Genomic DNA, 15,169 nt, shown 5'->3' with positions numbered 1-15,169 from the left:
ATACAGGGCTTAAATAATTTATAGCTCTGTGCAGGCATTTAAACACAAACTAGAAGAAAAGTAACTAAGACACTTTCCATTCTTGTTAAATCACTCTTGTATGGTCTTAACTTTTCTGTGGCAGATGGAAGAACATAACCATAAATATGTTTGTAGAAGAAGATAAAGTATTTATGTGGCATGGCACGCGCACCCAGTAGCAACTTCCTTCCAACAAGAAACACAGATGAAAGCTGTCTGCAAATGTTATATGCAGATGAAATTCCATATACCTCTTTAAATTCTAATTTTTGCATGCAATAAAAGCTCCCGATAGCAGATGGAAGTATTAACCACGTTTTAGGAAGAATGCTGTCTGAGGCTGCTGATCGCTCCTCAGCTGACAGTGTCTCTGCCCCACAGAGGTAGCGTGTAAGCCCTGCCACCTGACAGATAAGCCTCCGGAATTTTGAATATCTCATCCAAGGCAACTGGGAGCCTCCCCTTTCCCTTGTGCAAAAGATGGAGGTGGATACGCAGCCATTTTCCGTTAAAAGGCATCCTAAGGGAAAAGCTTTGTTAAATGATATAGGAGGAAAATAATTAAATAGATTTGGATGACGCTGCAAAAGAAAAGCAGCTTCCTCTCCTGAGACTGTGGGAGAGTGCTGTGATTTCACATCTCAGACACAATGGGCTTTGGTCCCCTTCTGCCCAAACATGAATTGTGCCTGTATCAGACACACTTAAAGTCCTTCTTGTGCTTACCAAATCCCCAGATGTTTTGAATAGTTTTAGGATCCAACAAGTATTTAAATAAGCAGGGTTATTAGGGGGTGTAATGATAGGATGGAAAATGTCAGGGATGGGTGTGAGCAACATACTGAAAGCAAATTATCCCTCTTCTTCAGTCTGTCACCAGTGGTGGAAAAATGTAAATAGTGTCCATGGACTGGGATTTTCAGGGATTGCAGAAACCTAATGCCTTGCACTGCACGTTAGAGGGTTAAGGGGCAGAGGGAAGTAATATGCGTGTGTCTAAGCAAATGGGTAAAGTCCCTTGTTTATAACCAGTACGCGTCTTGCTTGCCTCTCCTGAGCAGTCTGTAGAGAAAATTGGCGTCGGATCATTCAGGCTGATGGACTTGGAAAGGGGTAGGGCTATTCAACTGCATCTGTGGTGGACAGCAGGCATGGCTGCCCTACATTCGTAGGCTGTCTCCCCTTTCACAGCCCTCCGCCCAAAAGCTGTAGTTGATGTGTATTGCTTGGCCCAGGTCCCCCCATCCCGTGCTCGGCCAGAGGGCTGATGAAAATCACTGTGCTGAAGTGTCGTATCTGAGGGGGGACGCTTGGCAGTGGGCTCATGGAGGCCGGGCATCTGCTCTTCCTCACAATTCATCTCGTTCTTCCTCACTGCAAATGCAGGCGCTCCTTTGGCTGTTCATGAAGGGCCGGCAGCCCAGGGTCCAGACGGCATTGAACACTGTGTCTGCGACGGATTCACAAGCTGCAGAGAAGGAAAAGATCCGTCAGGTACTCGGGTACGTGTGGGGGCTGGGTGGAAGCACCCTAACCTGAGCCCTGCACTGAGTTGTGTGGTGTTTGCAGTTGGAAGGGTGGGCTGTCTTTTTCTCTCTGGCTATTGCATTTTTATAAATCCAGAGGTTCCCTTCTGCTGAACTAAGGGCTGTTTTCTCCCTAGGGTGGCACCAATCTGGCACTAACTTCTCTCCCCTCTTGCTCCCCTTCTTTCTTGCCTCTCTCAGGCTTTTCTTGTTGCTGGATCATTTGGGGCACTACAAATAGTACTGTTTATCAAGCAGATTTCCCAGAAGACCTTCACAGTACTGTCTTTCCTGGCTCCCTCTCCTCTCAGTTGCCTATAGCCACCACTAACCAACCTTCTCTGCCTTTTGGGAATTATAATGCCGGCTGCCAGCCAGCATGAAAAATCCTACTGCGGTTGCAACAGCAAAGCTGTTGATAAGCTCTGCCTGACTACTAGCCCCTCCTCTTCCCAAAAAAACAAGCCTGAAATTGCTTGTCAATAAATAAATAGGCTAGTACCAGGTCTTTTAGGGTCTACTCGCTGGCACAAACATTGATTGCCATATGCGTAATAGGTTTGGGAAGGCTCTGCCTTTGGGACTGCCTCATCCCATCTCAGCCTCTCTGACCACCTCACTCTGCTCCTGCTGTGTTAGGAGTCTGTTCAGTTGGCAGGTGTTGGAGAGGCTGCGGCGAGTCAGTGGGAAAACCAAGGCTTTGCTTAACTGGCACTGCTGCAGCTGGGATGTTTGTGCCCACATGAACGGAGTGCAGCTGCTCTTCCCCTGTTTTCTCTGAACTCCTGGTGACTCAGTGGAAAGGATCCCAGATAAGAGGTGGGATGATGGTGGAGGAGGAGGAGGACTGTGTGATGGGAGCAGCCCTGAGGATAGGGGGTGGCAGGTATAGAACACAAGGCAAGAGGAGGTAGAGCAAGGGGAGGAGAGGAAGGCTCAGAGGTTCATTCACGTTAGCAATGCTTGTCCCTCCTTCAGTAACTGAGTTGGAGATGCTGGAGGAATCTTAGTCCTACTTGACTATAGGCAGAGGTGTCTTGGCTTAGCCAAGGCATGTGGGTGCTCTTTGACCTTAACTCCTTAGGGCCTGTCTGTTGGCTTCACTGCTGCAGGCAGAAAGGAAAAAAAGAGGGATCCGAAAAATTGGCAGGGGAAAATCTGAAGAGACAGGAAGAGGCTGGCTGCACGAGAGCCTGTAGATAAGGGTGACCATGAAACACTGGCTGTACTTGGCCTGTAGCACTTATATGTCAATCCCCATCTTTGTTTTCTCTTGCTGTCCTGGACGCTCTTTCCGAACATTTATCTGTGATGAGGTAGGAAGTTATCTGCACTAGTATCGGTGTCATGCAGACTTGCACGTGTGTCCTAATTAGGCTGCACCTTTGGAAAACAAAAGCATATTTAACTATACCTACAGCAGGACATCAGCCGTGGGGATGACCCCAGAGGGGCTTGCTGTAGTTACCTGGGAGAAACTGGTGGGAGCACCACCAGTTTTATTTGGCTTTGCGAATGGGCTGTTCTCAAGGGCTCTGCTGGTTTTTCAAACCAGATCTTCTGTAAAAATCTTTTAACTGTTTCAGTGTCACCTGCTGTTGGTAGGTCTTGTCTCTGCCTGTCCTGCATTACTGCCACTCAGCCTCTCTGCAAGAGATGGATCCCTGCCTTATGGAGGATGGGAACGCTCTGAAACAGCCTCAGGAGCAGCCTGGGGGAGGCTTTCCTGCCATGGCTGACCTCTGGGAGTGACAGGGCAGATTTTTTTCCCCCTCCTCGCACAGCGCAGAGGTGCTTGATGTTGGCACAGAGGATCAAGAGGCAGGCTCGGGCTATCACATGTGTAACCTTCACAGAGGTTACCAAATGCAGCCTTTACCAAAAAAGCTCTTCTCAAACTTGCAGACCGAGGCTGTTAAAATTAGGCAAAACCAGGGTGGCTCTTGAGCTGCTGACATGTCACTAGAGCTTTGTTAGCACGAGGGCTTCTGAGCAATCCACATCTTCCCTGCAATGGCTGAGCCACCACCCACGCTGTGGTGTGTTCCTGGTGCCATCATCATCTCTTATCTGTGAACCAGATCCCAGAGAGCCTCTGTCCTTGGCTCTTCCAGTCTGTTGGCCCTTGGCCACATACAGGTTTGTGTGTGGCTTACTGGCTCGGAAGGCCTTTTGATCTCCCATGAAGGTGTCTGAACTCTTAGGGAGGGCATCCAAGGGTTGAAGGAATTGCTTCTAGGGTTTTTTTGTTGTGTGGTTTTTGGTTTTGTTTTTCTTTCCACATGTGTTTTGTTATGTTTTCCAAATGTAAATAATTCTAGGTGTCTAGTCTTGGGACAGAACTCTGTATGTGTGTGTAGATCTCAGAACCATGTGTTCTCACTCAGCTCTGACCCATCCGTGACAAGCATAGGACAGATCTGCTGCTCCCTACTGCAGATTTATGTTTCTTTTGGCAAGGAAAGGGCTCCCTGCCCGCACTCTCCCATCCCTGCCATCGCTTGTTCCCTCCACAGGGGATGCAAGCCAGGAAGCCTACCTTCCACCTTGGAGACGAACCCGAGGCTGCGCTTGAGGTCGGAGCAGATGGAGTGGAGGCACCAGCGGAACTTGGCATCGCAGCGGTATTTGTTGGCCCCGCAGGTGTCGTAACAAATGTCCAGCTGATTACAGCACTTGGTCATGGCAGGGATGCCCAAATCTAGCTGGAGAAAGAGAGAAAAGAAGCGTGCCTTGGCTGCATCCGGGCCTCAGGCTCAAACAGCTGCAACTGGGTGAGGTTTTGCAGAGCCCAGCTGGCTTCTTTTCCAGAAGCTACTGCTGAAAGCTGGGGCAGCAGGAGGGAAAACATGCTTCTCCCTCACTGTGTATAAAAGTGGTGACAGTAATGCAGGTACAGTGCACGATAGACTGCATTCCCTTCTCTCGTGTCTGTCGCAGGGGATAAACTTCTGGTAGAGAGGTGGGAAACAGCCCCTCCATGACCATTTGGCAGAACTGGAACAGGCTGCCCAGGGAGGTTGTGGAGTCCCCTTCTCTGGAGACTTTCAAGACCCTCCTAGATGCAGTCCTGAGTAATGTGCTCTAGGCAATCCTGCTTTAACAGGGGGGTTGGACTAGATGATCTCTAGAGGTCCCTTCCAACTCTAAAAAATTCTGTGATTTGCTAGTTCTCGTTTGTCAGAGCTCACCGGAGAGCTTCATGTCCTTGCTAGCAGTGGCAAAGGCCCCTTTTCTCTTTCCTCATTTTCCCACAATCTCGAAAGTCCTGCTTCTTGGCCTAACAAATCTGCTGTAAGTGTTATTAATGCCTTATTTCTCACGGATGCACTTGCAAGGCCCAGGACAAATACAGCTTGGTGAGGGGAGTTCTGCTTGCTTGGAGGTAAACAGCAAGCTTAGCTAATAACCATGGGGGTGATGGGGCAGAAGGCCTGTGCCCTGGAGAGACTGGACTCATTAGCTTGTTATAAATTCTTCCTCTTTTTGGCCTTCCTTATGTAATATTTAGAAGGTGAGTTTTTTCTTCATTGCGCTCAGTGCTGATGACTGCCTGCGTAAGCAGGAGGAACCACAGAAATGCCCACAAGGTTTGCAATGAAATGTAGTTTAAGGAACTAGTCTAACATCAAAAATGGGCTCTAAAGGGAGGGAGTTTCAGAGAAGGAATCTGCCTAATTGCTGCAGACTTCATGTGCAGCTGTAATGCATGAGCTAAATAGTAATTCCTGCTCTTAGGGCCTCCTGGGAGTGTTTTTCCTGGCAATTCTAATATGATTTCATTAATTGCCTTTAAAATAACAAGTGGGTGCAGTATTAAAGCTCACAGGTTTATTTCAGTGCTTGGCAGAGGCAAAAGGCATGAGAGGGGATGAAGGGCCAGGTGTGGAGGATGCATTCCAAGTATTGCTGTTTGCACATTATGCTATGTCGCTGAGCTGCCCAGCGTTGAACATGTTCCCTGTCCTATCACAAGAGCATAGGATTGATCAGGGCCTTTACAGAAATAAATTTCTCCACACTGGTGCTCTGCTTGGCCACGTACCCCATTTTCTTCTTCTAATGCTAACCAGCTCAGGAAGCTTTCTCTTTTGGAGCCTACTGAGACAAACAGAGCAACAGGCCAGTCCTTTGTAAATGTAACTCCTGTCTACATGATTCCTGTTTCACTGCCATCAGCACTTGAGATCTTGATGCCTCCCTGACTGACAGTAAGTTAGGCAGTGACATGTTCACCTTGCTTGCTGTCGGCAGGCAGCCATGCCTTTGGCAGTCCTGGGCAAATAGCTTGTCACCTAACATCACATAAGTGACATCTCCTCCCTTTTCCAGAGCTCTGGCTTCAGCTGTGAAGAGAAGCTGTCGCACAGTTGGTGCGTAACACAGCTACGCATTTTCCTTCCCCAGTATTATTAGCTAGTTACTGTGGTTAGAGAATCACATCATTTGGGGTTTGTGGGTGTGACAGTACATACACTTTCGGGTACCTTGAGCCCCAGGAAATAGGAGCTACAGCCATTGGGTTCTTGGGGCTTGTAGTGAGGTCGCGGCATTGGAGCCTTCCCTGAGAAAGAAAGGAAAAATATTAGGAAAGCCGATTTTCCCAAGAGTAGCACCAAAAAGCAAGGAGTGTCAGGCAGCTCCCCTCTAGTCTGCATCCTCAAACATTTCATTCTCCTCCAGGAGATGCAGGAAGTGAAGGACAGGTACTGGAGCTGGCTGAGACACTGGCCCTGCTCTCAGCTTGGTTCTGTCGAGGCTTTAAAGCCTGACTTGGCTCTTGTTTCCTCTGGCATGGCCACTGGAGCACTGTGTTGTGTGTGAACTGGGTCCCCAGCACTTCTCAAATGTTCAGACTGGGCTGAGTCCAGCCTTAGGTCTGGGACTCTCCCCAGCTCTTACAAATGGTCGAGTCCCTCTTTGCAACGTGGGGTTTTGCAGTTGAGCAGCCCTCCGTGCTAAAGCTAGTGCCTCAGACCTCCCAAATCTCCTAGGAGCTTTTTCACATGCTTCCTGAGAGCTCTGCACAGCTGGGATCACCCAGCTGTGTTTTTAACTCCTCCAAGAAACAACTAGCTTAGCAAGGGGATTCCTTTCCATTCTCAGTTCATTCTGAGTGTTGGTGAGCTATGAATCTCTGCAAAATTGTGCTAGACCTTGCATATCTGATCTTGCTCAGAGTAGGAGGTCGTCTTGGCCTGTTTTCTGCGTGTGGTGATGCACTGCCACGTTTCGCAAATAGTTTCTATCCCTTTTTCTCTGCCCTCCCTTAGTATGCTTCTTAATATGCATAGAGGAGCAAGAATTTCCTCTGTGAATAATTTGTCCAATGTAGAAAGAGATGATCAGCAACAGCTTCAGCAGCAATTTAATCTATAGCAATTGGTAGGCACCCAGGGTTGGGGTGGAAGCGAGACTGGTCTATTCCCTGCCCTGTCTCCTCCTTTTTCTCTCATCCCTGCCTGAACCCCCATCTCCATCTAACCTAACACCTCTGGTTTGGGGATGACAAGTCTCCAGGCTGCTTGTGTGCCTTGACCCAGCTGTGCAAGGATCAAGGTGAGAGAGGATTCTCCCCTGGAGAAGTCGTGGAGTCACGTTTCTCTGTACTGTGTCTTGACTTGTGTTCAGTACTTGTTCCGTTTCTGTCCCAGCTGGATTTATAAAAGGAGGATCTCAAATGCAGAGTGAAAAGTGTTAAAACAAGACATTTGAACCCTGCTCTGGGAAAACTTTGTAAGCTGTGGGAATGCTCCAACAAAAACATGTGTGAGTTGAGGCTTCTGCAAGTCCATCACCTCTAGGGTTAAGTTTCTGCTTCCCTGAGCACTGCTACAGATTTTATATAGACATAAAATAGATCTGATTTAGTCCTTTAGTCAGGATTGGGTTCTTTTAAACTTGATTTCCCCTGTTTTCTTATTGTCATCACTGATAATCATTTAAGACGCTTTTCTGTCAAGGTACCTAAAGTACCGATGGTTAATACAGCCATAAAACTACAGTGTTCTTGAGAAGACCTCACAGCCAAATGCCTCAAGAAGTCTTACGTAGGAATGTTCCCAGCACCTTCTAAATTAAAAATTGCTGGAGTGGTTTTGTTTAAACAACAGATTTGCAACAAACAAACAACAAACTGAAATCCTGTCCAGCTGTGAGATGCCAATAGCCAATTTTCTCCAACCCTACAGAAACGCAGTGTGCACCAAGGATTTAGCGGTCTGCAAGCCAAGATAAAGCTCTCTAGTTGACATTACCACCAGGTGATGGCATTTATGTGGGAAGGTATTTCTCAGTACCGCAGCTACTACTGTGTTTCTACCTTTTTGGCCCCTTTTGAATAGGTCAGATCTGCTTCATGCTCCAGGTGTAATTTTCTAGCGCAGAAAGCATCGTTATTTTGAGCAGGTAGAGCCGAGTTAACAGTAGACAAAAAGCACAAATCAGTTGGTTTCAGCACGCCATCGTTATAGGATTATCGTCACACCAAAACATAACTCAAGTCCATTGAGGTACACTGACACAAGGTATTTTCTGAGTTCACGACACACTGCACATTACACTATTTTGGTGGTTATGCTATAGAGAGAAGGAATTATGTCTAAATATGGGCTAAATCTATAACCCAAGGCTCCCAAGCAATATAATGAAAGGAGTGCTGCACCCGGGTCTCAGTGCAATTCACAGCCTAGTTGCTCTTTTGGAAGGGGGTGAGAATTGGGACTCAGAATTCGAATGTTCTTGAACTGAGGTAGGAGGCAGAGGAAAGTTCAAAATCCAGGGTGGATTTTGCAGGATGGGGTCAAATTTTAAAGACTTGCTTGTAATACTGATGATAAGTTATGTTCCTGCAGCACTTTGTCAATTAATGGCATAAGGTGGCAAGTCAGAGTAGGAGTGAGACGGGATATGGAGATAACTGAGTTTCCAGAGAAAATCTTCCATTAAGCTGAAGTTACAGCTATTATAATTTCTTAGAAAGTTGTCCTGAGAAAAACGAAATCTCACTTGAGAATTGTGGTGATCAACAAAACATTGAACTGCCTTCAAGAGGAGCCCTTGTAGGAAATCTGCCCCCCTCCTCTCTGAAAAACAAAGCTTAATCATTTGTGAAGTGCCCCTTCGTGAACTCTTTCTCAGCTAGATAAAGTCCAAGACACCACAGTTAACCTCTCTCCCACATCTTGTTTTCTAGCTAACAGGAAGACAAAAGCACAGCAGAAATATTAGGCGTTCCTGACGCTATGTGAGCATCGACTCAGTGCTCTTGTTATCGTTTGTTGCTTGCCCATCCTTATTCCTTATAGGGCACATCCGTGATGGAGATGGGACTTGGTGGGTGACACTGGCTGTTTTGCTAGCTGTGTTTCACCAGGGCCCTGTTGTGGTCTGTCTGCTTGTTTCAGGGCAGCTGGGGAGAGAATACCAGAGGCCAGCTGCAAGCACAGCAGGACCTGCGCGGGAGCACGCTGAAGAGCCATGCTGATGTGTAGAAGGCAGCACTGCTGAGGAAGCCTGTTCTTCGGAAGAAGATATATTTCAAGGCACTGCCTTGTTGACGCGGCCTTAGGGGAGAACTGAAGTTGAGTTTGTAGTGGGAAGCAAGTTTCCCTGATGCATTTTAATATCTCCAGGCTGTTGTAGCTATGCCAAGAGACTGGAAACCAGCCAACTGGCTACAACAGCTGCTAGCACTGGAGGAGGTCTCAGACACTGCAGTACTGGTACCCTGGCAGGGGGAAGGGAATGTATTTCTGAGTGAATAGATGGTCTTGGGGCTCCTTGCTCTTTTGTGTGGTCCATTGTTATTTCTCTGCCCCAGGCAAGCAGGCTTCGGGCAGATGTGTCCCATACTCACCACAGCCTTGTAGCACTGTGCTGGAGAGCCTGACTTGGAAGGCTCTATTCCCACAGCCTGGATGTGCCTCCTCATCTTAGGCCCCTTGGGACCAAATGCCAGGCAAAACATTGAAGTCCTGCCTGGTCCGACAGCTGAAGGAAGCTATCAAGGGACTTACTCACAGTTCAGGCTGTTTCCCCCGTGAGATGCCCAGAGAGATTTTGTAAGGAGGAAATACTTACCAGCCAACGCTAGTGTAACCCTAATGTCCTGATTTAAGGGAGTAATCCATCAAGTTGTTTGTTTTCAGACCTCACTAGCTGCTGAAAAATCAGGAGGAGAGTCTTTACAGCCAGAACAGCCAAGCACTTCGTGCTCAGCTGAAGATGGATGTGGCAATCACAGGTGAGTCCTGACCTTTATTGTGGCAAAATAAGCTATTATCGGTGTCTCTTGGCTGAAATGAAAGAAAGTAGAAGGCATAATTTTTGCTTTGTGGCTGGGGAAAAAGCAATCAGGCCCTGATTCAGCAGCAAGATGGTAAAGATACTTTGTGTTCATTCTTCTGGGCACAGACACCTGGTCTCAGTGGTTTAGGATTGTCCCTGCACTTTTTCCACTTGCAGTTTGCAATATCTGCGCTAGAGACCAGCACAGGCAAATGGTCCTGGGAGGGTCCAGCAAGACCCTTGGAGGTATGCAGGCAGCGTTTCAAGAGTTTCCTCCTTCAGCCAGTGATTAATGAGTTGTTCAGCAGAGGATGAGAACAGGGCTAACAATGCTCTTGCTCGTTTTCCTTTCTAGGTGAAGCATTTCTCCAGTAAGACGCAGGGTGCTCTAGGGAGCAGGACGGCATTTGTGCCGCTCTGTGGAGATGCTCTTTCCCCCTGCCCAGGAGCGCAGGGTGGTGGGGACAGCGGCAGGGAGAGCCCCAGCCTCAGGACGTGCCCAAGAGCGTTGTTGCAACTTAGGGAAAAAAAGAGGATCTATGGCCTCTGGAAGGAAGGGCAGGCCACTCAAGACGACTACAAAGAGGTAGTTAAGCTATGTAGGGAAAAAATCAGGAGGGCCAAAGCCCAGCTGGAGCTAAACCTGGCTTCTGTTGTCAAGGACAACAAAAAAAGCTTCTATAAATATATTAGCAATAGGAAGAGGACTAAGGATTATCTCTGTCCTCTAGTAGATAGGGCCGGCAACATAGTGACCAAGGATGAGGAAAAGGCTGAGGTACTTAATGAAGTTTTTGCCTCAGTCTTCAGCAGTAGGACCAGTTGTTCCCTGAGCACCCAGACCCCTGAACTAGAAGACAGGGATGGGGAGCAGAATGAAGCCCCCGTAATCCAAAGGGAAATGGTGAGGGACCTGCTTCAGCACCTGGAGGTGCACAAATCTATGGGGCCGGATGGGATCCACCCAAGGGTATTGAAAGAGCTGGCGGAGGTTCTCGCCAGGCCACTTGGTATCATTTATGAGCAGTCCTGGACAACCGGGGAGGTCCCAGCTGACTGGAGGTTAGCAAATGTGACACCCATCCACAAGAAGGGCCGGAAGGAGGATCCGGGGAACTACAGGCCAGTCAGTCTGACCTCGGTGCCTGGGAAGGTCATGGAACAGATCCTCCTCAGTGCCATTACACGGCACATGCAGGAGAACAGGGTGATCAGGCCCAGTCAGCATGGGTTTGTGAAGGGCAGGTCATGCCTATCAAACCTAATATCCTTCTATGATAAGGTGACCCACTTAGTGGATGAGGGAAAAGCTGTGGATGTTATCTACTTGGATTTTTGCAAAGCTTTTGACACTGTTTCCCACAGCATTCTCCTGGAGAAACTGGCTGCTCATGGCCTGGACAGGTGTACTCTTCGCTGGGTAAAAAACTGGCTGGATGGCCGTGCCCAGAGAGTGGTGGTAAATGGAGTTAAATCCAGTTGGTGTCCGGTCACAAGTGGTGTCCCCCAGGGCTCGGTGCTGGGGCCGGTTCTCTTTAATATCTGTATCAATGATCTGGATGAAGGGATCGAATGCACCCTCAGTAAGTTCGCAGATGACACTAAGCTGGGCGGGCGTGTTGATCTGCTTGAGGGTAGGTCGGCTCTGCAGAGGGATCTGGACAGGCTGGACCGATGGGCTGAGACCAACGGTATGAGGTTCAACAAGGCCAAATGCCGGGTCCTGCACTTGGGACACAACAACCCCATGCAGCGCTACAGGATTGGGGCAGAGTGGCTTGAAAGCAGCTCGACAGAAAAGGACTTGGGAGTGTTGGTTGACTGCCGGCTGAATATGAGCCAGCAGTGTGCCCAGGTGGCCAAGAAGGCCAACAGCATCCTAGCCTGTATCAGGAATAGTGTGGTGAGCCGGACTAGGGAAGTGATCATCCCCCTGTACTCGGCACTGGTGAGGCCCCACCTCGAGTACTGCATTCAGTTTTGGGCCCCTCGCTACAAGAGGGACATTGAGGTGTTGGAGCGTGTCCAGAGAAGGGCTACAAAGCTGGTGAGGGGTCTGGAGGACAAACCTTATGAAGAACGACTGAGGGAGCTGGGGTTGTTTAGCCTGGAGAAGAGGAGGCTGAGGGGAGACCTTATCACCCTCTACAACTACCTGAAAGGAGGTTGTAGAGAGATGGGGGCTGACCTCTTCTCCCTGGTGACAAGTGATAGGACAAGGGGAAACGGGTTCAAGTTACGTCAGGGGAGGTTTAGGTTAGATATTAGGAGACATTTTTTCACTGAAAGGGTTATTAAACATTGGAATAGGCTGCCCAGGGAGGTGGTGGATTCACCATCCCTGGAGGTGTTTAAAAAAAGGGTAGATGGGGCACTGAGGGACATGGTTTAGAAGTGGCTCTTGTCAGGGTAGGCTAAAGGTTGGACTCGATGATCTTAAAGGTCCCTTCCAACCTCAACAATTCTATGATTCTATGACTTCTCCAGGACTTGGCGAGTCCTGAGACTCCCTGAAATGAGCTGGAGAGGGGCTGCTTGATGAGCAAATGGCCTCATCCTGTGCGCTGGCGTGATGCCATGGTGTGCATAGGGGTCTCCTCCTCCAGATGCTGCACCCCGTGGTGCCACCAATGGGCCCCACAGAGCAGCCGGGGCCCTCCTGAGCTGCTGCAGAGAGGCAGCACTGGCTGGGGGGTGCCATGGGGCCCCAGGCTGAGGGACTAAAGCTGCAGGGCTGAGGGACCAGGACCACTGTGGGGCTGAGGTGCCTGGCTTGGTGCTCCTTGTTTGCTGTTGTGTGGGACCTGGGAGGCAGAGCTGGCAGGAGTAGGACAGTTATGAGCAACCTGGTCTAGTGGGAGGTGTCCCTGCCTGTGGCAGGGGGGTTGCAACTAGATGAACTTTAACGTCCCTTCCAACCTAAACCGTTCTGTGATTATATATGTATAAAAATTATTTAAAAACAAAACAATACAAAAAAACCCCAACAACTTTAAACTCTCCTTGTGGTCCCACTTCAGCTAAGGGTGGCCTATCTGCCCTCTCTCTCTGACAGGGAGCTCGGGTCCCAGCCCTGCAGCATCTGTTTCTTCCGGCCCCCTCGCTGCTGGCCTGGGAGGGATGGGAGGTGCTTTCCTCTGCCTGCATCTGTGGGGGAGTGTTACAGGCAGCCCTGCGCAGGCTGGAAAGGCACAGCCTGTGGTCTGGAAGAAATGGGATGCCAACAGACTGAAACTGAGTCAGTGGGATCTCTCCAAAGTGGGGAGTCTGTGTCTGTGAAAACCAATGCTCGGGGAAGGAGGAGGGTTGAAATCGCCTCTGTGCTCACAAGCAGCTTGCCCAGGTGGTCACTAGGGACGTGGGATGAAGCTGGGGGGCAAAGGGCTGTCAGGCAGTTGTGAATGGGCAAGTTGAGGTGACAGAGGATGGTCATTGCTGTGGGGAGAGTTGTAGGAGGCTGGGGAGAGTACACAGTCTGTAGGAAACCTCCTTGCTGTTCCCAAACAGGTTGCTTCAGCGTCAGTACCCTGCTGATGGCTGGTGCTGCCTGTGCCTCCGCCCACCTAGCGCCCCACAGACCTGCACCGTAGGGGTCTGCCTCACTGCACCTCTGCGTGCCCAGTCCCTGCTCTCCCTGAGATGTCACCTCCTTTGTCCTGCCCCAAGGACAAACCAGGCTCTTCCTTTTTGGTAAATCACTCTAAAGTCCAAGGCGAGCAGTAGCTGCCTTGTTCCACCTTGAGTACTAAAGGTTCCTTTATGGTGACAGCAGGTCTCATTTACCTTCCTGTTATCTCCCCTCCTCCAGCCCACGTTATTAGCCAACTTGCAACTGCTGAATAATGACACTCCAAGGTTGCTGAGATTAGGGCCGCTGGCGACACTAACAACCCTTCTGAGTCAGGTCTGCAGGAGCTGCTCGTCCTCCCCTCCAGGACTTTGCTGCCGACCATGGTCCTTCTCTCCAGGGGTCCAGGCAGCTGGGCAGCCTGGTTACCCATATGCCCTTCCTGTAAAACCTGTGTGCTCTCCTCTTGTCCCCTTGCACACAGCACAGTGGCTTCAAGAACAGGCTCAGGCTGTTCTTGGAGAGAGGGAAAGATTGAGGATTCAGTGTCCCCGTGCTGGCACTAGCAGAGGTGTTTTGACTCTCTGCAGTGACTTTTCTGTGCTGGGCAGTGCAGGGGGTCAGGTCGTGGATAGGAGCTGGTTGTGGTCTCGGGGAAGGGGAGGTGCTGCGTATTCCGACACAAGAGGGAAAGAGGGGAAAGGGCAAGGAGAGAGGAGCCAGCAGGAGCAAGGTTCGCTTACCATATCGACATCTGTACTGACAAACACCATTTTTACCCCCAAGCAGTTCCAAGAAGGAGTCGAAGTAGCCGTTAACCGTTTCGAAGCTGTCCCGGATGGTCCCGATGCCCCAGTCTGAATAGAATGACTCTGCTTGGGGAGCTTGGTGAACGGTGTTCTCCTGTGTTGTTTCCTCAGCGCATTGCCCTAAGCCCAGGGTCAGGCACAGAACCGCTGCCTCGAAAAGCAGCCGCATGCTGCGGTCCAGCTCCAGGCCCCGGAGCCCTTGTCCAGGCAGATGTGCAGGCAGGAAGGAGTGGGAGCGATCTGTTGTGTGTAGGAGGCAGGTAAGCACCCCCTCTCCCCTGGACTTTAAACACTGCCGAGGGAGCCGGCATGAGGTCACCACAATCAGAGTGCAAAGTGCACCGGGGAGTTTTGGACCGAGTTTGTCTCGCAGAGAAACACTGGGGTTTGAGTTTGCACAATCCCGCTGGAACAGGCTCAGCCCCTGCGCCACCAGAGCTTCAGCTTCCCCAAAAGGGATGACTCCCTGGGGCGCTGAGCGGGGTCTGTGTGCCCAGGCTGTGTGGCACACGGGAAACCCTCCACCTGCCCCACTGAGGCACTGCGTGGGCTGCCCCCCTCTCTCCCTTTCCTGTTGGGAGGTGAAGAGTATCTCCTTGTCCAAAATTCCCACTGCTCAGGCAATGGGAATAATAGATCAGCAGCAGACTGAGGAGCACACTCTCACCTTTTTCTTAGGCCTCCTGGACACATAATGGGGTGGGACGAGACATCCACCCAGCCTGGCTGCTGTGGGGGATTCCTCCTAGCAAAACCTCTGGGACCGCAGGGCTGACACCCTTGTCATGTGAAGGGACTTCCCACATCTGCATGCCCAGGACAGAAAGACCTCGGAATGCCAGAGCACACCATGTCCTGTTCCATGCCGTGTCTTGCTCTGCCATGCTGTTGGGCCTTGTAGGGGCTAATCCAACTTCTAGAAGTAATTTGGGTTTAGAAACACTGCATTCAGGGCA

At 49.9% G+C, this 15,169-nt stretch overlaps 1 protein-coding gene across 1 annotated transcript; it reads right to left on the bottom strand.

The window, feature by feature from the left end:
• Positions 1 to 282: 282 nt before the first annotated feature.
• Positions 283 to 14,463, bottom strand: PLA2G12B (phospholipase A2 group XIIB). The gene is made up of 4 exons (XM_074591088.1): positions 14,148 to 14,463; positions 6,023 to 6,111; positions 4,087 to 4,252; positions 283 to 1,489 (listed from the first exon to the last, which is right to left on the bottom strand). Exons 1-4 carry the CDS (start codon positions 14,380 to 14,382, stop codon positions 1,371 to 1,373), a joined length of 609 nt encoding a protein of 202 aa, XP_074447189.1. The 5' UTR covers positions 14,383 to 14,463; the 3' UTR covers positions 283 to 1,370.
• Between the last annotated feature and the right edge of the window lie 706 nt (positions 14,464 to 15,169).

This window comes from Larus michahellis, chromosome 6 (genome assembly GCF_964199755.1).
Source record: "Larus michahellis chromosome 6, bLarMic1.1, whole genome shotgun sequence".
NCBI lineage: Eukaryota > Metazoa > Chordata > Aves > Charadriiformes > Laridae > Larus > Larus michahellis.
The sequence above is the reverse complement of the archived record's forward strand: the minus strand, read 5'-3'. Positions and strand labels throughout refer to the sequence as shown.

Excerpts from the sequence above, each read along its gene's own strand:
- PLA2G12B (XM_074591088.1), bottom strand. The coding sequence starts at position 14,382 with ATGCGGCTGCTTTTCGAGGCAGCGGTTCTGTGCCTGACCCTGGGCTTA. Across the intron at positions 6,112-14,147 it reads TCAGTACAGATGTCGATATG|GGAAGGCTCCAATGCCGCGA; the intron begins GTAAGCGAACCT and ends TTTCTTTCTCAG. Across the intron at positions 1,490-4,086 it reads GTTCGTCTCCAAGGTGGAAG|CTTGTGAATCCGTCGCAGAC; the intron begins GTAGGCTTCCTG and ends CCTTCTCTGCAG.